The sequence below is a fragment of the Eptesicus fuscus genome, chromosome 5 (assembly GCF_027574615.1).
Source record: "Eptesicus fuscus isolate TK198812 chromosome 5, DD_ASM_mEF_20220401, whole genome shotgun sequence".
Taxonomy (NCBI): Eukaryota; Metazoa; Chordata; class Mammalia; order Chiroptera; family Vespertilionidae; genus Eptesicus; species Eptesicus fuscus.
In genome coordinates, this window is record NC_072477.1 from 41987461 (window position 1) to 42012210 (window position 24750).

General features: G+C 44.3%; 1 protein-coding gene and 2 pseudogenes across 1 annotated transcript; 1 reads left to right on the top strand and 2 right to left on the bottom strand.

Annotated features, from left to right (window-relative positions):
• Window positions 1-392: 392 nt before the first annotated feature.
• On the bottom strand, window positions 393-24162 carry SPESP1 (sperm equatorial segment protein 1). The gene is made up of 2 exons (XM_028141839.2): window positions 23972-24162; window positions 393-1624 (listed from the first exon to the last, which is right to left on the bottom strand). The coding sequence occupies exons 1-2, from the start codon at window positions 24039-24041 to the stop codon at window positions 579-581; spliced, it is 1116 nt and encodes a 371-aa protein (XP_027997640.1). The 5' UTR covers window positions 24042-24162; the 3' UTR covers window positions 393-578.
• Window positions 9670-9814, top strand: LOC114230718 (small nucleolar RNA SNORA48; annotated as a pseudogene).
• LOC129148985 (60S ribosomal protein L4-like) lies at window positions 18385-19987 on the bottom strand (annotated as a pseudogene).
• Window positions 24163-24750: the final 588 nt, after the last annotated feature.

Genomic DNA, 24750 nt, shown 5'->3' on the forward strand with positions numbered 1-24750 from the left:
ATGAGAACAACTTTACTACCAATTCTGGTTACAGTTCCTCACTGATCATCCAAAAGTACTTACCAACAAAGAAAAAGATCTATCTTAATGCATCATCCACTTTTCAAAGGAGGCACACATATATCCAGATAAATGTAGTTTTGATACAAGCTCTACTTATCTATGCTAGTCGGTCAGAAAACTCAGATTCTCTCAAAGAGTAATAAAGCCATATACCCTAAACATTTATATGCACTCATTTAAAACAAGTTACATATATAGATTGCACAGTCCTTAACTCTTATTAAATGAGTGAATCTAACCAATTTATTCAAGTAAAACCAAAGCTTAAATATTTTAAAGATTAGATCTTCATAATTTTAAAAATCAATTAATGAAAGAAAACTACAAACTCCTGAACCAAACTTTTATTTTAAATTTTTAGGCATATTAGTGCATATGAAAAATGTTCATAACATATGAAATGTAAAGATGTTAGCACATTGAACTACAATAGAAAATATTTTATACAACTTTTGAATCACTAGTATGCTTATTTCTCTTGTTAATGAATGCCCAGTTTTCTTAGGTCACCTTTGTTATGGAACATCAAGTAGGTTTAAAATTTTTATATTATTGTTTAATAACTTCCTAATAAGGTTTTGAGTTTCTAGTTGATTTGAACATAATCTGTTTTTCAATATATGGATTACTGTAGTAGCTTTCTGTCTCATCTCCAATGGAACATATCTAATATCTAAATACTGAGATAACTTAGATCTAGAATTATACAGTGTGTTAATAACAGTTTCAATGTCATCACTTAGAAAACTGCTGCGTCCTACTGGTAAAAACTGGGATCTATACATTTTTTGTAATCTGTGTTCTGCTGCTTCTGCTAAAGCAAGGCTTCGTTTTAGGTTCTCTCTAGAGGCTCGAATGTCCTCTCTATATTCTGGCTTGAGGCTCTCACCAAGAGGTACGTGTCGTGCTTCCGAACGAATATCTGATATTTTATCCAAAATTTCTTCATTACTCAAAATTAGTGGCTCACTTTCATATATTGGTATTTCATATTCCCCCGAGAGCTGAGGAACATCTTCTAGTTCTGTGGAGGTATCCCAGTCAGTGCTCCTACTTGAAGGACTTGGAGGTAATTCAGTAACATTTGGCCATAACATTGGTGCCTCAATTTGTGACTCCTCTGATTCTGGCTCTGGCTCTGGCTCTGGCTCTGGCTCTGGCTCTTCTCTTTCAATATAAGGTACTTTTGAACTTAAAATAACGGAAATATTATTTGGTTTAATCGACCAGAATGGTGTACTTTTAGTATGTTTGTTCCTCCTTACTTCAGGTTGGAAGTCTCTAGTAGGGAAAGGTGTAGCTTTATCACTGATAGGGTCACTTAAAACATCATTCTCCGTTGAAGCTTTGTCATGTGAAATTAACTCCTTAAATTGTGATACCTTCGGTCTCATAGAATAAACATTACTTGAAGACTTCGGTCTCATGGAATAAATGTTATTTGGAGACTTTGATATTTTCTCTTGGCCTGGCTCCCTAGTGGGAACACTTAGTAGTAGATTCTGTAAAACTTGTACATAATGATTCAAGTTTTTTTCTTCATCAGGTGTCACAGTTATTCCTTAAGGGGGAAAAAATCAAATAATAAGTAACATTTATTATCATATATGATATACTGACAAAATCTACTGACCCATATTTACTTCATATGCTACCACTTGAAAATTAAAATAAAGAACCAAGGAATAAAGCATATCTGACAGTCAACTCTCACTTAAAATTATTCTTTCAGATTCTTATTTAAAACAAATGAGCAAGATCAGTGCAAAAGTTGCATATTAACACAATTCTATTTTTTTGCTATTACTCTCCCATATAACTTATGATTCAGTATGTAACTTATTAAGACAAAATTCATGATTATGTCCTCCAACTCAGTGGTGTGATGAATTAGGTTCATAATGACTCACCAGAGCCAATTGTTAAATTTTAGGAAATTTGTGAGCTAGATATTACACATAGACATCATTTATAATTAAATTATCTGAATTTGCATTTAAATAAATTGTATTGAAAAGGAAAGTAATAAATATCCAAACTCATCACTTTCTTATTTTATTTCATTTTACTATTATCTATGTTTTGAGGTTATTTACATTTAGGGTATCTGTATGATGAAACGCTATATAATGGTTTGCTACTATATATCTCTTTCTACCTTTCTGTTCAGTGATGTCAAGTAGGTAGCTTGAAATCAACCATGATGGGGCAAATGCTGTAAATCAGGGCTTACCCTTCTTTCCAAAAAGCCAGTTAAACATTTACCAGTACACCACTGCCTTCAAACCAAAAATGATCTAACTATAGCCTGTGGGTCATTTCCACCCAATTGGTATTTTTTTGTAAATAAAGTTTTATTGCAACTAGCCAGTCTTACCCATTTGTTTCTTTATTATCTACTAGAGGCCCGGTGCACGAAATTCGTGCATTGGGGGGGGGGGTGTCCCTCAGCCCAGCCTGCACCCTCTACAATCCAGGACTGCTGGCTCCCAACTGCTCGCCTGCCTGATTGCCCTCACAACTTCTGCCTGCCAGCCTGACCACCCCCTAACCACTCACCTGCCAGCCTGATGTATGCCTAAGTGCCCCCTGCTGGCATAATTGCCCCTAACTGCCCTCCCTTGCCAGCCTGGTCTCCCCTAACTGTCCTCCCCTGCAGGCCTGGTCACCCCCAACTGCCCTCCCCTGCTGGCCCAGTCACCCCTAACTGCCCTCCCCTGCTGGCCTGGTCATCCTTAACTGCCCTCCCCTGTTGGCCTAGTTGCCCCCAACTGCCTTCCCCTGCAGGCCTGGGTCCCCCCCAACTGTCATCCCCTGTAGGCCTGGTTGCCCCCAACTGCCCTCCTCTGCCAGCCCAGTCACCCCTAACTGCCCTCCCCTGCAGGTCTGATCGCCCCCAACTGCCCTCCCTTTCAGGTCTGGTCCCTCCCAACTGCCATCCCCTGCAGGCCATCTTGTGGTGGCCATCTTGTGTCCACATGGGGGCAGCCATCTTTGACCACATGGGGGTGGCCATCTTGTGTGTTGGAGTGACAGTCAATTTGCATATAACCACTTTATTAGATAGGATAGTTGGCTCCAACAGCAGAGTTGAGTAGTTGCAACAGAGACCACATGGCCTGAGAAGCTGAAAATACTTACTACTTAGCCCTTTACAGAAAAGTTTGCAGATTCCTGTCTAAACCATCAATATTTAATTCTTACAACAAAAATGGCAGTTCTATACTGGTTTTATACTGGTATTTTGCAACATCTGAGTGGTGAAGCCTCTCATATCCAATGTGGAAAACAAAAAAAGACTTCTGAATAAGATATTCTGATATTCTGCCCAACTTCCCTACTCCTAGTCAGGAGTTTTAAATTTTAAGGGTTGGAACTTTGTATTGCATATCGTTTTGAATAGATTTTGCCACTATCATGGATACAAATTGATTTAATTCAAGGAAGTAAGTCACTTTTAAAATATATATATTTTTTTATTTCAGAGAGTAAGGGAGAGGGAAAGAGAGATGGAAACATCAATGATGAGAGAGAGCCATTGATCAACTGCCTCCTGCACATCCCACACTGGGGGTCAAGCCCACAACCCAGGCATATGCCCTGAACCAGGAATCAACCCCTGACCTCCTGATACATAGGTTGATGCTCAACCATTGAGCCATGCCGGCCAGGTGTAAGTCACTTTTTACCAAACTCTAATGTATAACGTGTACCTGAACCCTCCTTCTGCAGGCAAAATGAATCACAGTAGTAACAAACTTTCTGTTAAGGAGGCACTTTTTATTCAGCTGTTTGACAAGCACAAAATAGTCCAAAAATGCTTTATATTTACATGTTTCAGCTCTCTCCCTTAACTCTTCTGTTACAACTTAGAAAGACCAGATGAAGTTTAATCAAAACTGAAAGCATATTTCTAAATTTTAAAAGTCTTAATGAAATAGCTTGGTGAGGCAATATGATAAGGGGAAGACACTAGACTTGTCTAGAGATCTAGATTCTAAAAGTTGATTCCTCATTTTATGTCATGCTAAGAAAAGCCTTGCATACTCCAAGATCCATTTAATGATGATGGGTGAAAAAAGGGAAGATATAGAACACAAGGTAGATTTTGATATTATCCTTAATCACTAACATAGTATCATACATTTTGTTTGTGAATTATGGATTTTTTAAAAATGGACAGAAGGGTAACATACCAAACTCATGTGGGTAGTTGTCTCTGAGGAGAGGGAATGGGACTGAAGTTGGTCATTAAAGAGGACTTTAGACTTATCTATAACTAGAGGTCTGGTGTGGTCCCTCAGTCCAGCCTGCACCCTCTTGCAGTCCGGGAGCCCTGGGGGATGTCCGACTGATGGCTTAGGCCCGCTCCCCACTGGACATCCTTAGTGCTGCTGCAGAGGCGGGAGAGGCTCCCGCCACCACCGCTGTGCTCGCCAGCCATCAGCCCGGCTTGTGGCTGAACAGCGCTTTCCCTGTGGGAGGCGCACTGACCACCAGGGGGAGCTCATGCCCCCTCCCCATCGCCCCCTGCCACTGGTGGCCTCCCTCTGTGGGAGGCAACCAGCTGGCTGATCAGGAGATGGCGCTGGCAGGCAAGCAGCTGGCCCTGCCCCCTGATTGCCCCTCCACTGCTGCTGGTCGCTACAGACCCACTTCCCACCCCTGATTGCAATCCCCTCTCTCTGCCTGCTGGCACCCATCTTGACTGGCCTGGCGCTGCCCACTTGCTGGCCCCACCCCCGCCAACCAGTCATTCTGCCATTTGGTCGATTTGCATATTAGGCTTTTATTATATAGGATGTTTTACTCTCAAAAAAAAAAAAAAGAATAAACCACACACACTTAATAACCACTAAAAGTTACATTTTAAAAAGTAAAATAACTTATTTACACATTCTCCTATGTATAAAAAGCATTGTCCTAAATCTAGAGTTTTCCTGAAGGAAAAGTAAGTATGTAGCCTTGAGTACAGAAAAAAAAAAAAGCAAGTCCTGGCTCTACCACTTTCTAACATCATGACCTAAGTCAATTACTTAATTTCTCCAAACTATACAATTAAAATGCTATATTTGCCCTTTTATCTCACAAAACCAAATAAATTAAATATTTAAAAATACTTCAAAAGCTACAGAGCACTATGTAAGACAATAATATTCCCTATAAAGGTAACTGCTTACACTTCTAATTTTAAAATATAAACTTAAGTCCCTAAAAAGAACATTAAAAATATGTTTTGTATCCTATTTGGTAAAACACTAGAAGCTTTTCCCCTAAAGACAGGAACAAGGTCAGGATACCAATATCTCCATTACTATATAACAGGGTGTTGAAGGTATTAGTCAATGTAATTAGATAGGGGAAAGGAATGGAAGCATGAGAATTCAGAAGACAAAGGCAAAACTATCTTTATATGTAGATACTAGAGGCCTGATGCACAAAATTCATGCAAGAATAGGCCTTCCTTCCCCAGCTGTTGGCACCGACTTCCCTCCAACACCTGGGACCTGGGTTTCCCTCCAGCTGCCAGGACCCAGGACCTGGGCTTCCCTCGCAGAGGGAGGCCCCGCCCACCCACCACAGCCCGCCTGTTGGTGGCCTGGGCCTCCCTCTTTGGGGCAATCATGGAGCCCCTTGATTGATCACCCTGCCAGCTAGTGGCCTGAGCCTTCCTCTGCGGGGCAATCATGGGGCGATGGCCAGGCTCCCGACCAATCACATAGCACCCACCTTGGCTGGCCTGGCACCAATGGGTGTCATAGCGTGGTCCCTGATGGTTTTCCAGATGGTTGTCCAGATGGTCATTCTGCTGTTCGGCCGCTCAGTCAATTTGTATATTATACTTTTATTATCCTATATAATAAAAGCCTAATATGCTAAGTGTCCGGTTGTCCAATCGGCCATTCAAGCAATCAAAGTGTAATATGCTAATGATATGCTAAGGCTGCTCAACTGCTCGCTATGACATGCACTGACCACCAGGGGGCAGGTAGTTGACTGGTCAATCAGTCGCTATGACATGCTCTGACCACCAGGTGGCAGACGCTCCAACCAGTAGGTTAGCTTGCTGCTGGGGTCCAGCCAAAAGGGCCTGAGCGAGATGGGCCAAACACACCCTGGAGCCCTCCCGTAGTTTTTCCCCGGCTGGCCAACCTCCCATGTCCCTCCCTGGCCCCGATCATGCACCAATGAGGGCCCTCAGCCTGGCCTGCGCCCTCTCGCAATCTGGGACCCCTTGGTGGATGTCGGAGAACTGGTTTCGGCCCAATGATGGAATGACCGGTTGCTATGATGCGCACTGACCACCAGGGGGCATACCTCAGTGCAGGGGCTGCCCTCTGGTGGTCAGTGTGCTCCCACATGGGGAGAACCACTCAGCCAGGATCACGGCTGGTGAGCGTAGCGACAGTGGCGGGAGCCTCTCCCGCCTTCAGAGCAGCGCTAAGGATGTCCAACTGACAGCTTAGGCACGCTCCCCAAGCAGACCTAAGCTGTCAGTTGGACATCTACCGAGGGCTCCTGGACTGCAAGAGGGCACAGGCCGGGCTGAGGGACCTCCCCCCAACCTCCGAGTGCATGAATTTCATGCACCAGGCCTCTAGTATGAGATAATTATACATCTAGACCACATAAAAGAATCAATTGAAAAGCTATTATAGAATAAAGGAATAAAATAATGTAATAAAGTAGCAAGTTAGAAAATCAATATACAAAAACCAACATTCTATATAATAAAAGGCTAATATGCAAATAGACTGAACAACTGGTCGCACTGACCACCAGGGGGCAGAACTCAACACAGGAGCTCCCACAGGGGAAGCACCACTCAGCCAGAAGCCGGGCTCACGCTGGCAAGCACAGTAGTGGTGGCGGTGGCGAGCGCAGAAGGGGCTGCAGTAGCGCTAAGGATGTCTGACTGTTGGACATCTCCCAAGGACTCCCGAACTGCAAGAGGGTGCAGGCAGGGCTGAGGGACCCCCCTGAGTGCACAAATCTCATGTACCTGGCCTTTAGTACAAATATAAACCAGCTCCAAGATAAAATGAGAGGGAAGATGCTCTTTTGAAAACAAAATAAATTTTTTAAAAATCCTATCTAATAAAAGAGTAATATGCAAATTGACTATCACTCCAAGACACAAGATGGCTGCCCCCATGTGGACACAAGATGGCCACCAAAAGATGGTCTGCAGGGGAGGGCAGTTGTGGGCAGTTAGGGGTGATCAGACCAGCAGAGGAGGGCAGTTGGGGGAGAACAGGCTGGCAGAGGAGGGCAGTTGGGAGAGACCAGGCTAGTAAGAAAGGGCAGTTGGGGGGGACCCACGCCTGCAGGGGAGGCAGTTGTGGGTAATCAGGCAAGCAGGGAGGGCAGTTAGGGGTTACTGAGCAAGCAAAGGAGGGCAGTTGGTGGGGGGGGGGGTCCCAAGCCTTTAGGGAAAGGCAGTTGTGGGCAATCAGGCCAGCAGGGAGGGCAGTGAGGGGTGACCAGGCCAGCAGAGGAGGGCAGTTGGGAGAGACCAGGCCAGCAGGGGAGGGCAGTTGGGGGGACCAGGCCTGCAGGGGAGGGCTGTTGGGGGGGGTCCAGGCCTGCAGAGGATGACAGTTGGGGGGGACCCCGGCCTGCAGGGGAGGGCAGTTGGGGGGACCAGGCCTGCAGGGGAGGGCTGTTGGGGGGGGTCCAGGCCTGCAGAGGATGACAGTTGGGGGGGACCCCGGCCTGCAGGGGAGGGCAGTTGGGGGGACCAGGCCTGCAGGGGAGGGCAGCTGGGGAGGACCAGGCCTGCAAGGGAGGGCAGTTAGGGGCCACCAGACCTGCAGGGGAGGATAGTTAGGGGCGACCAGACTGGCAGAAGAATGCAGTTAGGGGTGACCAGGATGGCAGAGGAGGGCAGTTAAGGACAATTGGGCTGGCCGGGGAGCAGTTAGGCATCGATCAGGCTGGCAGGGAGTGGTTAGGGGTGATCAGACTGGCAGGCAGAAGCAGTTAGGGGCAATCAGGCAGAGGCAGGCGAGCGGTTGGGAGCCAGCAGTACTGGATTGTGAGAGGGATGTCCGACCACCCATTTAGGCCTGATCCCACTGGCCTAAACAGGTGGTCGGACATCCCTCAAGGGGTCCCAGATTGAATAGGATGCAGGCTGGGCTGAAGGACACTCTCCCCCCATGCACGAATTTCAGGCACTGGGCCTCTAGTCTAATAATAAAGTTGAAAAGACATGCTCAAAACCTATATGAGGAATTATTCTAGGCTGAATATAGACATACAGAGATCAGGCTCTAGTCCCTGGAACCTGTAAATGTTACTTTATATGGAAAAGGGATATTTGCATATATGATTGAATTAAGCGTCTTGCAAAAGGGGATTATTCTAAATATAGTCACAAATGTTTTTAAAAGAGAGAGATGGAGAAAGATATGATACACTCATAGACAAGGAAGTGGTAATATGGGGGAGGTGGCAGAGATTAGTGTGGCCACAAGATAAAGAATGCTGGCAGCCACCAGTAGCTGAAACAGGCAATGAAAATATTGGCTCTCAGAGCTTCCAGAAGGAGCACAGCTTTGCCCTACAACTTGATTCTAGCTCAGTGAAACTGATTTTAGACTCAGGCCTCTAGTAAGAGAATAAATTTCTGTTGATAATTTGTTATAACAACCTCATAAAACGGGCACAAGAATATAATAAAATCTAAAAGGCATAATGCAAACTTCTACACAGAAAAATATACCATGTACTCAGACAAAAAAGATTCAATATCATAAAGATGCTTAGATGTCATATTTTCTGTTAATTCATACTTTTTTTTTTTTTTAATTTCAGAGAGGAAGGGAGAGGCAGAGAGAGAGACAGAAACATCCATGAGAGAGAATCACTGATCGGCTGCCTCCTATATGCCTCCTACTGAGGATTGAGTCCGAAATCCGCAGGCTGTTGCTCCATCCAGTGAGCCAAACCAGCCAGGGCCATGCATTTAATATGCTCCTAATATCACTAGTTATTTTCTGAAGACAAAAAAAAAAAAGGACTATGAAGTTCATTTGAAGAACAAATGAGTAAGAATAGCCAGAAAAACAGGAGCTACCCCTTATTAGGTATTAAAATACAGTATAAAGCCTCTATTATAAAAATAGTTTAGCACTGCATATGAATAGATGAATGGAACAGAACAGAAAATACAGAAATAGACCAAATTGCATATTGAAATATAGCTCAAGATGAAACAAAGTTTCAATTCATAAATTATTCCAAATAATAAACAAAGAAGCCATTTATAAATAGAATATAATCATTTTCAATGATTATCAATATTAATGATATCACAAAAAGATACAAAATTAGCTATGCATCCTCATAAAATAACACAAAACCTTCAATGTAGCAGTTTTGCAAAAAAGGTCAAATTTGAATCTAATAGGACCTCTAGATCTAACTAACAATATACAGGAAATACATGGGACAACAAAGGAAAACATAAACTACACCATGGATGTGCAATCAGCAAAATTTAGACTGCAGCAAACTATAGCGTATATGATCCAATTTCTTCAATTACATTACCAGGGGTAAAATAAAGATGAAGAACTATAGGTTAAAAGGGAATTAATGACCCCCTGGCAATGGGCAAGGAAACACCTGATTGCTGGTGTTGCTCTTATATCAATCAGGGGCAAAGCAGATGTACAGTCCTTAGTTCATCCTAGCTTGATGTCTGTGTCGGTGGCCAGAGCTGTTTAATGCCTGGGGTGGGGGAGGGGAGGGAATTAATGGACATTAATAAATTACATGTATGAATCTTATTTGAATCCCAATGCAATCAAACTGGAAGAGAGAGAGAATTAGGAAAATTTCAACACTAACCAGATATCCTACCTAATAAAAGAGTAATATGCAAATTGACCCTAACTCTGCTACACCCACAAACCACGCCCACCAGCCAATCAGGAGCAAATATGCAAATAAACCCAACCAAGATGGCTACAGCCACAGAGAGAGGGAGGGAGGCTTGGGTTTCCCCAGGCAACAGAGGAAGCCAAGCTTTCCGCCTGCCCTTGCTGGCCTAAGCCTCCACTCAAGGCTACAAAGTTTCAATTATAGAAGGTAAACAAATCCAAACAGAAATGGTGGCAGCTACGGAGCTGGAAAGAGCAGGAGGCAAGGGTTTCCCCCAGCAATGGAAGAAGCAAAGCTTTCCACACACCCTGGTGGGCCCAGGCCTCTGCTTAAGGCTACAAAGTTTCAATTATAGAAGGTACACAAACCCCAAAAGAAATGGCTGCCAGCCATGGAGTGAGCAGGAGGCTTGGCTCCGCTCCAGGCTACAAAGTTTCAATTGTAGCCGAAACCGGTTTGGCTCAGTGGATAGAGCGTCGGTCTGCGGACTGAGGGGTCCCAGGTTCGATTTTGGTCAAGGGCATGTACATTGGTTGCGGGCACATCCCCAGTAGGAGGTGTGCAAGAGGCAGCTGGTCGATGTTTCTCTCTCATTGATGTTTCTAGCTCTCTATCCCTCTCCCTTCCTCTCTGTAAAAAAAAATCAATAAAACATATTTTAAAAAAACAAAAAAAAACAAAGTTTCAATTGTAGAAGGTAAATAAATTCCAGATACCAGGGCCTCCTCTTGGGTCGCCCGGGGGTGTGGCTGGCCTGCAAACCACCACAGGTCCCTCACTCAGGCTGCCCCACACCCCAAGGGAACCCCCACACTGATCCGGGACACCCTTCAGGGCAAACCAGCTGGCCCCCACCTGTGCACCAGGCCTCTATCCTATCTAATAAAAGAGTAATATGCAGATTGACCATCACTCCAACACACAATATAGATGCCCCCATGTGGTCAAAGATCCTGCCCCCATGTGGACACAAGATGGCCACCACAAGATGGCCAGCAGGGGAGGGCAGTTGGGAGGCACCAGGCCTGCAAGGGAGGGCAGTTGAGAGGGACCAGGCCTGCAAGGGAGGGCAGTTGGAGGCGATCAACCCTGCAGGGGAGGGCAGTTAGGGGTGACCAGACCGGCAGAGGAGGGAAGTTGGGGGCAAACAGGCTGGCAGGGGAGCAGTTAGGCATCAATCAAGCTGGCAGCGGAGTGGTTAGGGGGTGATCAGGCTGGCAGGTAGAAGCAGGTTAGGGGCAATCAGGAAGGCAGGCAGGCAAGCAGTTGGGAGCCAGCAGTCCTGGATTGTAAAAGGGATGTCCGACTGCCTGTTTAGGCCTGATTCCACCGGGGTCCCAGATTGGAGAGGGTGCAGGCTGGGCTGAGGGACACCCCCCCCTCCATGCACGAATTTCATGCACCGGGCCTCTAGTTTTATAATATATAAAGGATAACTATCTTTTTAGGTATGAAATTCACATTGTTGTGTACTTATATTTTAGTTCTACATGATGTTAAAGTATTTACTTATAAAATTATATGATGTCTGGAATTTCCTTCTAAATAATCCAAGGCTGAGAAGTTGGGGAGGTGAGGGGGTGGAGATATAAATGAAACAAGATTAATTATGGGTTAATAATAGTTGAAGCTGGTTATAGATATATGGAAATTTATTATGCCATTCTTTCTATTTGTGGATATTTTGAAATTTTCCAAAATAAACATTTTTTAAAATCAATTTTGGAAAAATCTATTCTGAGCAACTATTCATAAGCAAATCTAAAGTCTGCAAGCAACAAAAGCTTAAATGCTTTTGCCCTAAACAGTTTGGCTCAGTGGATAGAGCATCGGCCTGTGGACTGAAGGGTCCTGGATTTGATTCCGGTCAAGGGCATGTATCTTGGTTGTGGGCATGTCCCCAGTAGGGGGAGTGTAGGAGGCAGCTAATTGATGTTTCTCTCTCATCGATGTTTCTAACTCTATCCCTCTCCCTTCCTCTCTGTAAAAAATCAATAAAATATGTATTAAAAAAAAAAGCTTAAATGCTTTTAAGAAGACATTTCCAGCCTTGGCTGGTTTGGCTCAGTGGTTGGAGCATCAGCCCGCATACTGAAGGGTCCCAGGTTCCATTCCGTCAAGAGCATGTATAGCAGGTTCAATCTCCAGCCCTGTTGATGTTTTCTCTCTTCCCCTGCTCCTCCCTCCCTTTCAATGTTTAATCATTTAACTTGTCTCTTCTCATAGTAGTAAATAGGATACCCAGGCTACTATTAGATGAATTAGATTGTCAAAGGACAGAAAAAGGAGATACTTACTACTAGTTGATTTCTAAAAAGAAAAAACCACCTGAAATACTCATTATCTCTTTATACTGTTACTCAGGCAATACTAAAAAGCCTATTCATGCTGCCTATCAACCAAACACTTTACCTCCTACCTTGTTTTTCCTCCCTTCTTCATGTACCCTTTGTCTCCACATTGTTCTGTTGTTAAATCCATCCCCTCCCCCCACACCTTCCACCTCCTACTTTTGTCCCCTAAAATATCTATGTTTGATGTAGACCTTGTCAGTTCTACTAACCAGAAATGCTCTTGCAAATCAACCTGTTCTTTATAAAAATTTTTGCAGGCAAGGTAATAAAATATAGTCAAGCCTCAAATATCCCTCCAAATGGCTCTGGCCACTGAAAACCTGCTTTATCCCATTTTTTAGGAGGTATTTAGAAGGATGAACAAACTTCAAATTCTTACAAAGACCAGACTACTCTGCTAGAAGTTGCGTTATTAAACTTGGAATATTTGTTGTCTGCCCTTGTGTTCTTCATTATATCCCTTCTATTTTACCAGTTAGTGATCCAACCAAACATAGCAATGTTTCAGAACATACCTAAATAAGAATCTCTTCCACCTTGAAAAACCACAATGCTGCTTTCCTATGCATCTAGTTAGCAGGATGGCTACCTGCTAAGCAGGCTTGAGGTTAGCAAGAATCACAGATATGGAAGTTATAGCTGAGCTTGAGGCTATCTGCACTTCTCTTCTTGAAATAGAACATGAAGAATTATGCACATGACAAATAGTAGGAAAGTAAACAAAATGATCAAACAACTGTAGAAACAAAGTGGCATGAAATCTGAAGGGGAAATTAGAAAATACTGATTGAAAGACCATAATAGTTCTGACTGACTGAGCAATTACTATGTGCCAGGCACTATATTAAGGGCTTTAAATGTACCTTTATAAAGAGAAAAGGAGGGTATTTAGAAAGAACAAATAATTTGCCTAAAATTATATTCAACTTGAAAGTGGTAAGAAAGGGATACAAAAATATGTTGTCTTGCTTCAAAGCAGGTACATATAAGTAACTACACAATGTTGCCATAAAAAGATGACAAAAGGATGCTGGCAAAAGAGAAGTATGATGATAAACTGTCTGGGAAGGCCTAGCCCATGTGGCTCAGTGGTTGAGTGTCAACCTATAAACTAGAGGCCCAGTGCATGAATTTGTGCATGGGTGGGGTCTGGCTGGCCCTGCTCCCATCGGGGCAGATTGGGGCCGGGCCTGTCAGGAGGAGACAGTGGGAGGTTGGCTGGCTGGCCCACCCCAATCGGGGTGGGGGGGCATATTGGAGGTGGGGCCGGCTGTGGGGAGGGGCTATGGGTGGTAGGTCAGCCGGCCCCGCCCCTAAGTGGGGTGGGGGGCCAATCAGGATGGTGGGGGCCCATATGGGGCGGGGCCAGCTGGGGGAAAGGGCCGCAGGCGTTTGGCCAGCTGGCCCTGCCCCTGATCAGGGTGAGGGGCCAATCTTGGGTGGGGCTAGCCAGGGGAAGAGGCTGCAGGAGGTTGGCCGACTGGCACCACCCTCTATTGGAGTGGGGGGGGGGTGATCGGGGCCAGGGCCAGCTAGGGGGAGGGTCTGTAGGAGGTTGGTCAGCCGGCCCCACTCCCTGATTGGGCCAGTTCACTGGCCACAGTGGGTGTCACAGCAACTGGTCATTCCAGTCATTCCGGTGTTCTGGTCGCTGGCTTTTTCTATATATAGACTAGAAGGTCATGGTTCAATTCCCAGTCAGGGCAGCCAATCAATTATTCTCTCTCATCAATGATATTTCTATTTCTCTCTCCCTCTCCCTTCCTCTCTGAAATCAATAAAAAAAATTTAAAAAATTGTCTTGGAAGAATACAACTCTATTTTAAATGTTAAAATATAATTAAATATTAAAATAATAGAGGCCAAGTGCATGAATTTGTGCATGGGTGGGGTTTGGCCAGCCCATCCTCAATCGGGACAGATCAGGACCAGGCCTGTCAGGAGGAGGAGACGGCAGGAGGTTGGCTGGCTGGCCCACCCCAATTGGGGCCTGATCAGGGCCAGGCCGGCTCGGGAAGGGGCCACAAGCAATTGGCCAGCGGGCCCCACCCCCAATTGGGGTGGGGGGCATACTGGGGGTGGGGCTGGCCATTGGGAGGGGCTGTGGGCGGTGGGCCAGTTGGCCCCGGCCCTGAATGGGGTAGGGGGGGCTGATGAGGGATCAGCGGCCAGGGGAGAGGCCAGGGGAGATTGGCTGGCCAGCCCCACCCCCAATTAGTCTCAGGGGCCTGATTGGGGGCAGAGCTGGATGGGGGGAGGGGCCTCAGGCCAATCAGGGTGGTGGGGGCTGATCAGGGGTGGGGCCAGCCATGGGGAGGGGCTGTGAGCGGTGGGCCAGCCAGATCCACCCCCGAATAGAATGGGGGGCGGCGATCAGGGACCAGTAGCCTGGGGGAGGGCTCATGGTGGTTGGCCGGCCAGCCCTATCCCGGATCAGGGTGGGAGGGCCGATCTGGGGCAGGGCTGGCTAGGGAGGCGAAGGGCCGTGGGGGAGGTGGCCGGCCACCCCGCCCTTGATTGGCTGGTTCACTGGCTGCAGTGAGCGTCATAGCAACCGGTCGTTCCGGTCACTGGCTTTTTATATATAGACAGATAATAAATATTAAAGTATAAAAATTTTGTTTAATATTAATAAAATGTAAATATTAAAATATAATAAACTAGTGGCCCGGTGCATGAAATTCATGCATGGGGAGTATTCCTCAGCCCGGCCTGCACCCTCTCCAATCTGGGACCCCTCGAAGGATGTCCTACTGCCAGTTTACAGGGATCGGGCCTAAACTGGCAGTCAGACATCTCTCTCACAATCCGGGACTGCTGGGTCCAGCCGCTCACCTGCCTGCCTGCCTGCTTGCCTGATTGCCCCTAACCACTCTGCCTGCCAGCTGCTTGCCTCTAAATGCCCCCCCGCTGCCAGCCTGCTAACCCCCAAATGCCCTCCCCGCCAGCCTGATCACCCCCAACTGCCGCCCCTGCTGGCCTGCTCACCCCCAAGTTCCCTCCCCACTGGCCTGCTCACCTCCAACTGCCCCCCTGCTGGCCTGCTCATTCCAAACTGCCTGCCCCCCCACTGTCCTGATCACCTCTAACTGACCCCCACTGATGGCCTGCTCATCCCCAACTGGCCCCTCTGCTGGTCTGCTTACCCCCACCAGCCTGATCACCCACAACTGCCATCCCATCTTGGACTGATCAGCCCCCCGGCGACCCAAGCTCCCAGCCACTCCTTTCTTTCTTTCTTTTTTTTTTTTTCAGCACCTCCTTGAGCGGAGGCCAGGGCTGGCAAGTATCTGGGATTTATTTATCTTCTATAATTGAAACTTTGTAGCTTGAGCAGAGGCCAGGGCAGGCCAGGGCGGGCGGGAAGCTTGGCTTCCTCCATCGCCAGGGCAACCCAAGCCTCCTGCTTGCTCCAGCTCCGTGGCCGCCGCCATCTTGGTTGGGTTAATTTGCATACTCCAGTGATGGCGAACCTATGACACGCGTGTCAGCACTGTCACGCATAGCCATTTCTGATGACATGACGCCGCATGCTGAGGATGAAACATTTGCTGCTCCTGAGGATGAAACATTTGCGACTAGAGTCTTGGAGTTAGTTTTTTCCTCAAAGTGACACACTACCCGAGTTATGCTCAGTTTTTTGGCGAAGTTTGACACACCAAGCTCAAAAGGTTGCCCATCACTGGCATACTCACTCCTGATTGCCTTGTGGGGGTGGCTTGTGGGCGTAGCGGAGGTACGGTCAATTTTCATGTTTCTCTTTTATTAGTGTAGAAAAATAAAATAAGTTTGTTAAAATATACAAAAGTTTGCTCTCCTGACAACTGGACTAAAATGCATACCTTTAATAGGTGTATACATTTTTGGGACCCCCTATATTAAGATTATGTATTTGGAAATATTAAAAATAGCTGATCCAAATTTAATGTTTTCTTACTACAAAGTATTGGTAGGAACTGACAATGACTTACAAAAGAATAAACTAACTTCACAGAGAAGTGAAAGACAAATTAATAAAATCATATTTTAAAATGAGCAATGAAATATAAAATTCTAACAAACAATACATTCAGAATATGTACTTCCTTCTCATAGAATGCCCAATTAAAGGAGGAATAGGGTATAAGAAATAATACAAAATCCAATTAGCATGAAAACTTGCTAAAATTCACTATTCATGAAAGAAACACAAGTTAAAAACAATTTTCATTTTGCCAGTCAAGAAGACAATATTTTTTAAACAATAAAATCTATAATTGTCACGTGCATAGTTTACTTCCTTAGTAAAGGAAGTAACTTCCTTACTTCCCTTAAGATGCAGAGATCCTTCATTAGTCTTTCTCTGGCCAGTATAGCTCAGTGGTTGAGCACTGACCTATGAACCAGTAAGTCACTGGTTCAATTACCCGACAGGGCACATGCCAGGGTTTCAGGCTCAATCCCCAGTAGTGGGTGTGCAGGAGGCAGCCAATCAATGATTCTCTCTCATTGATGTTTCTAATCATTGATGTTTCTACCTCTCTCTTCCTTCCTCTCTGAAATCAATAATATGTGTGTGTGTGTGTGTGTGTGTGTGTGTGTGCGCGCGCGCACGCGTGTGTATTTAAAAGCGTTTATTAAATGAATGATTGAATGAACCAAAAGTTTGCAAGTATGTAAATTAATTGTGCCTCCAGTAATTTATATTAAGGAACAGGTAAGAAAAAAAAATGTGTAAGCTCTATCCTGGCCCTGGTAGAAGTATGTGCAGGAAACAACCAATCAATGTGTCTCTCTCACATCGATGTTCCTTTCTCTCTCTCTCTCTCTCTCTCTCTCTCTCCCCCTCCCTCCCTCTCTTCCACTCTCTAAAAAATCAATAGAAAAAATATCCTCAGGTGAGGATTAATAAATAAATCTGTTTTGTTTTGGCTTTTTTTCGGGGAGGGGGGCGGTCAGGGTTTGTGGGTAATATTCCAATATTTATTAAGGGATAAATCTGGGTAATTAAAACATTCTCTTATTTTTGGGAATACAGGCAGTTTTTATAATAATAATAAAAGATACAACTTTAGCCATATTTTTCTAAATTTTGAAATCTAAAGTTTATCTAAAAGAACATCACATACATCGTAAATAGTTCCAATTTTCAGAAAACCCCCACATTCTTCTAGTTAGCCCTTACTAAATGGCCTAGTGTAAATTTAGATCACATAAGTTTAAGTTCTATTAATTTTATTATATTGGATTTTATCAATGTCTAAAGTAACATAATTACTTTTAATTTACTTAAAATAATTAACATAATTTTAAGTAAATTATAATCTTAAGCAATAATATACCTTCCTAATATATTAAATACATATTTTAAAGTCTACAATTCAATGATTTTTAGTATATTCACAGTTGTGCAACTATCAGCACAATCTAAGTTTAAAACAGTTTCATCACCCCCAAAATATATCCATTCCCAATTGCCCCTATCCCTCAATCTAGGTAACCACTAATCTATTTTTGTCTCTATGGATTTGCCTATTGGATATATTACATGTAAATGAAATCATACAATATGTGTTCTTTTGTGACTGGCTTCTTTTACTTAGTATGTTTTTAAGGTCATTTATATTGTAGCATGTACAGGAGTATTTTACTACCCTCCCCCCTTCTTTTTCCTGTGGTGTCAGTTGTTACTTCTCCCCTTTTATTTCCAATTTTATTTATTTGAGTCCTTCCAGTCTTTTTCTTCATGAGTCTGATTAAAGGCTTATTAACCTTGTTTATCTTTTCTAAGAACCAGCTCTTGGTTTCATTGATCTTTGATATATATTTTTTAGACTCTATTTTGTTTATTTCTACTCTGACCTTCCTTGTACTCACTTTGTAATTTGTTTGTTATCCTTTTTCTAGATCCTTTAAGTATAAGGTTAGATTATTTGAGATTTTTCTTATTTCTTGAGGTACGCCTGTATGCTATGAATTTCACTCTTAGGATTGCTTTTGCTGTGTCTCATAGGTTTTAGGTAGCTGTGTTTCATTTTTATTTGTTCACTTCTTCCTTGATCTCATTGTTAACCCATATGTTGTTTTGTTGTTGTTTTTTGCCTTTGATCATATTTTTATTCAAAATTAGCTGTCCAAAGTGATTTGACCGTTATGGAATAAACAAAATTAAATTTATGCCACGGGCTTCTTTTCTTCTGTGGTGGGTTTCTTTTCTGTGGGCTTCTTTTCAGCTGCTGGTTTCTTGGTAGCTGCAGCCTTTTTCCCCACCAAAGGCTTCTTCTGCTTCTTAAGGCCAACAGCCTTCTTTCCTTTCTTCCCTACCACAGGCTTCTTGCCTGGAACCCCCTTCTCATCTGATTTGGCTTCTAATGCTGCTGCTGCTTTATCCACCCGAAGCTTTTGGTTCTTGGCCTGGCAAAGAATGGTGTTCTGGCGCATGGTTTTGAATATGGGTTTAGCTTCAACATGATTCTCAGGTTTTTCAGTGGATTCTTCTTCAGGACACTACAGTGAATCCTCTTGTGTGGTGCTCAGAGGGCTCTTTCAAGATTCTGCTAAGGTCTGAATCATGCATCTTGTGCATGGGAAGGCTATAGTTACTTTTGAGGGAGGCAGCTTTACACCACGTGCCATACAGTCCATCTAACTTGTGGAAAGCACTTTCAGTCCAAATGCAGAAATGGCTCACATGCCCTCCAGGAGCAAGTTTCAAAATGTTCAGTTTGCCTACATTAAGCAGAGTAATTCCAGGAACGCTTCTGAAGGCTTTGATGATACCGTTGTCCTCATTATAGATGACACAAGGTCCCCTGCGCTGGATACGATGATGGTTTCTCATTTTGCCCTTGCCAGCTCTCATTCACTGAGAGGCATAGACCTTTTTTATATCATTCCAGGCCTTAAGTTTCTTTTAATTTTTTTAAAAATACATTTTTACTGATTTTAGAGAGGAAGGGAGAGGGAGAAATAGAAACATCAGTGATGAGAGAGACTCATTGATTGGCTGTCTCATTGCACACCCCCTACTGGAGATCGAGCCCACAACCCAGGCATGTGCCCTTGACCAGAATTGAATCTAGGGCCCTTCACTCCGCAAGCCGACACTCTATCTACTGAGCTAAACCTGCTAGGGTGGCCTTGAGTTTCTTAAGAAGCAAAACAGCCTCCTTGGTTTTCTTGTAGCCTTCAACTTTATTTTCAACCACCAAAAGAAGTTCAGAAACTTCCTCAATATGGTGACCTTTAGACATGACCAGTGCTGGTAAGGCCAAGACAGCTAGGGCAGAGCAGATGCCCTATCATTTCTGTGTTGTGTTTACTCTGCAGTGCCAATGGTGCCAGATTTTGATTGGTGCAAAAATGCGGCCCCCACGACACATTTTTCCAAAAGCACCCTGGCCAGAACGATGAGTTCCACCACCTATGACTCTGGGAATTCGAGCCATAGCTCTGCCAGTACCCCAGGATTCAGCATTGGTTTGGTGACCTGCCAATTCACTGACAGCATAGGGCTGTCTATTGCTTTTGCACAAGTTGGTGTGAACAAAGTTCACAATATCTGGTTGAATGGGAGCCTTGAATACAGCAGGCAAAGTGACATTTTTGCCAGATGTTTCCCTCTTTTTGGAGTACACAGATATCAGTGGATGAGTACACGCCATGGTAGGGAGAGGAGATGGCCACATTCCTCTCTACCCAGCGGCTCCCAAAGGAAAAAGCAACCCATATATTGTTTGGTAACATGCTATTTAGCTTCCATTTGTTTGTGTGTTTTCCAGTATTTTTTTCTTGTAATTGATTTCTAGTTTCATACTATTGTGGTCAGAGAAAATGCTTGATATGATTTCAATCTTCTTAAATTTATTGAAATTTGTTTTGTGACCTAATGTGGTCTATCTAAAAAAGTTCCATGGATACTTGAAAAGAATGTATATTCTGCTGCTTTGAGTATAATGCTCTAAAAATATAAATTAAATCTATCTCGTCTAATGTGTCATTAAGGCTGCTGTATCTTTTTTTATTTTTTTGTGTGTCTTATAGACAGCATATACAGGGTGTCCCAAAAAAAATATATATATATATATATATGCACTGTAACAACTGGTAGCTCAATTTTGAAGATGAAATGTACAGTATTTTAATAAACACTGCCGGCACAACAATTTCAAAAATACAACTAAAAGACAAAACGTCTACCACCCAGAACCACGGGAAAGCTGGCTGAATGGTAGATTTACAACTAAGAAGGAAAAAGAAAGGAGAACAAATGCGGAAAAGCTGAGAGGTGCGCCCAGCAATCAGTGTTTACTGCACTGGAACGTGGGACACGGGGACTGGGAAACGTGGAAAGGCAGAGACGGCTGATGGCAGCCATCACCAGTTTGCCACGCCCTAGCCTAGTGATGCCCTGAGACCCCGCCCCGCACATTCTACAAACCAGCCCAGGCTTCACACAGCGGCTTTTGCATATAAATGGCCTGCCTTGTGGCAGCTTAACCAAATCAACTGAAGCTCCAGTCAGACTGCTCCAAAACCACTCAAGCAAAGAGGAGAAAACTAGTTCTTGCTGTAGCTCCTGCTGGGGGGCCTCAGACAGTAGCTGACCTGCACCCCATTGGAGATCCAGAAACTAGGGCATCTAGTGGTTGGTGTGAAATGACACCAGATTTCAACCACTCTCATAAGGGACACATTCAAGAGGCAGACTCAGTGAGCACCAAAGCCCTACTGGAACAAGTCCTGCCCCATAAACGTGTCTCCAGCACAGCAATTCCTCCGTTATAGACACAGCGGGTCCTCACAGCCAACTGGCCTGGAGGTCAATTCCTCCCAGTGACACCAACAACAATCAAGACTTAACTACAACAAGGCTATACACACAGTCCACTAAGGGGTGCACCAAGAGTGTCCACCTCAGGTAACTGGGAGGCTGAGCCGTTAAACCAATAGGACACCTAGTACACAAAGCTACCCTACCAACTCAGGGAAGCAGCGAAAATGAGGAGGCAAGGAAACAGATCCCAAACGAAAGAAATGGAGGAGAACAAACAAATGGACATAGAGTTCAAAACCACGGTTATAAGGCTTTTCAAGAATTTCATGGAAAAGGCCGATAAATTTAATGAGACCCTCGAGGATATGAAAAAGGACCAACTAGAAATGAAACATACACTGACTGAAATAAAAAATATTATACAGAGACCCAACAGCAAACTAGAGGAATGCAAGAATCAAGTCAAAGATTTGGAATACAAAGAGGAAAAGGACACGCCTCCAGAAAAACACGAAGAGAAGAGAATTCAGAAAGTAGAAGATAGTGTAAGAAGCCTCTGGGACAACTTCAAGTGTACCAACATCAGAATTATGGGGGTGCCAGAAGAAGAGAGAGAGCAAGACACTGTAAACCTATTTGAAGAAATAATGACCGAAAACTTCCCCCACCTGGTGAAAGAAATAGACTTACAAGTCCAGGAAGCACACAGAACCTCAAATAAAAGGGATCCAAAGAGGACCACACCAAGACACATCATAATTAAAATGCCAAGGACAAAAGACAAAGCGAGAATCTTACAAGCAGCAAGAGAAAAACAGTTAGTTACTTACAAGGGAGCACCCATATGATTATCAGCTGATTTCTCAACAGAAACTATGCAGGCCAGACGGGAGTGGCAAGAAATATTCAAAGTGATGAATAGCAAGAACCTACAACCAAGACTACTCTACCCAGCAAAGTTATCATTCAGAATTGAAGGGCAGATAAAGAGCTTCAAAGATAAGAAAAAGCTAAAGGAGTTCATCACCACCAAACCAGTATTATATGAAAATCTGAAAGGTATTATTTAAAAAGAGGAAAAAGAAGAAAAAAGTAAAGATAAAAATTATGAACAACAAATACATACCTATCAACAAGTGAATCTAAAAGTCAAGTGAATTAAAAATCTGAAGAACAGAATAAACTGGTGAACATAATAAAATCAGGGGCATAGAATCAGAGTGGATTGATAATTCTCAGGGGGAAAGGGGTGTCTGTGTAGGGGGTATGGGAAGAGACTGGACAAAATCATACACCTATGGATGAGGACAGCGGGGGGAAGGTAAGAGCAGAGGGGGGGTGGGAACCAGGTTGAGGGGAGATATGGGGGGAAAAAAAGGAGAAACAATGGTAATAATCTGAACAATAAAGACTTATTAAATAAATAAATAAATAAATAAACACTGCCTTTGTAATTATTCCAAGTGTGTGCCTACATTTTTTTTTTGAATACCTATATATGGGTCTTGTTTTCTTACCCATTCAGCTACCCTGTCTTGATTGGAGCATTTAATCCATTTACATTTAAAGTGATTATTCATAGGTAGTATTTATTGCCATTTTATTATTTATATATTAATGTTTCTTTATTTCTTTCTTCTTAAAGATGTCCCTTTAACATTTTAGCAGTCCCAGAATGTACAATATGTATCCATGTCATCTAAACTCCCCATATATGTTAGTTGTGACCTAATGATCTACAACTACCAAAATGCAATAACTGATATTAGTAATAATGACCATCAGATATCAAGAAAAGGTAATTATCATTTTCAGTATTATGGCAAAGAACATTTTTTCAAATATTTTTGTTTAAAACAACTAAAAATCATAAGTGCTAGTATTTAATGGACTAACTTATCTAAGACACTTTATCCAGAACTTTTGCCACTACTATTCATGAAATGTAGGCCTGCATAACTAGCAAGCACTTTAGTACTTTACACCTCCCTATTAAATTTTATTTGGTTAAACCAAACCCCAACATTCCAAAATGCTATAATGAATTATAGTTAGACTAGATGGACAAGCAGCAAATCATAGCTGGAATATCAGCTATCAAACGCTGGACTTCACTAGGTAACCACCTTACTAATTTTCAGCTACTGGGGAGGGACAGGTCATAAGTTATAATTCTTCTTAACAAAGGTTTTGAATGCTATACTCCTGAGGATGCTCTGCAGGGGTGCACACAGGGTCAGTTAAGTGTCCCAGGCCACTACACACAATCCACAGGTTCTCCATGTTTTACCACAGGGGTTGAACTTTTTTCTGTAAATATTTTCGGCTTTGCAGGCCATACTATCACTGTGGCAACTATCTAACTCGGATGTTATAACAAGGGAAAGCAGCCATGGACAATACATAAAGGAATGAGTGTGGCTATGTTCCAATAAAACTTTATTTATGAAAAATGAAATTGGAATTTCATACTTTCCACATTTCACAAAGATCACATTTCATATTCACACTTAAAAATGTAAAAACCATCCTTAGCTAGCCAGCCATACAAAAACAGGCCGCCTTGGCCTGGCTGCAGTTTGCGCACCCTGCTTTATCGCATGCGCAGTGACTCTCCGGTAGAAGGGGGCCGCGTTAACATCAAGGACAGTCTCCGCCGGGGTAAGGAGGTCCGTGTGCCCCATGTGCCCAGCCGGTGCTTCCTGGGTCACGTGGCCAGGCCAGCCTCGCAGCGTGCAGGAAGGGGAAGAGGAGGGACACACCTCAGCCTTGGAGGCTAGGGCCCTGGACAGTGAAGTTTGGGAGGAATGTGGGACCAAGGAAAGAAGAGCCGGAATTCCGGCGGGTCCGACCCCGAGGTTCCCCTAGAGTATCCCTGGGTGGTTGAAACCTCAGGCGGGTCACTCACTCGGAAACGCCGGCACGAACGAAGGCCATGTCAACAGCGCAACTAGAAGGAGTAATGACTTCATGGGCATCTTCCGCAGCACTCCGCCATGCAACGGGAACGTCCTGGGGCCACCAGGCCGGGTACTTCCGAGCCAAAGGGCAGGGTGTAGGCGGCCGAAGGTCCTAACTCAGGGCCCTGGACGCCCCGCAACGGTTGTCTGCAGCGCGCAAGCGCAGCCAGTGTGAGGCTGATTCGAGCGTCTGAGCCCGCCCCTCCTAGGCCACGTGACCACGCCACGCCACGCCACGCTGCCCTGGTGCGCATGCTCTCTCTACCTGCGAAGCTTTGCGGCTGCGCGAGCCTCGGAAAGTGTCGAAGCCCAGGAAAGTGTCGAAGGCCAGGCAGGTGCCCTTGGGGATTGGGGGGCCCGGCTTGGCCCCTCGGGGAAGCTGGCATATAACAGCGCCTAAAGCACGTCCCAGCGCGCAAGGAACTGTGGGAAGAGACAAGTAACCTGCCCATTACAACAACATAAAGGTGTTATGATGGAGGAAGTGTTAGGCATTGCGGAGTACACTGTGCCCCCCTCTCCAAAAGGGTTTGGAGGAGGTTGTCTAGTTGGAAGAAAGCTTGGAGCTCCCCAAGAACCGAAAATAGATCACTCTAAGTGGTGAGGGCAGCTGTTGGAGGTGGGGTAGGCAGAGGCATTAAATTCACTTTAAGGGGCATTCTAGTGTTCTAAGACTCAGGGGGAGCTCGGAAATGCTGAGAGAGCACCTCTGAACTCGGACTGTGGC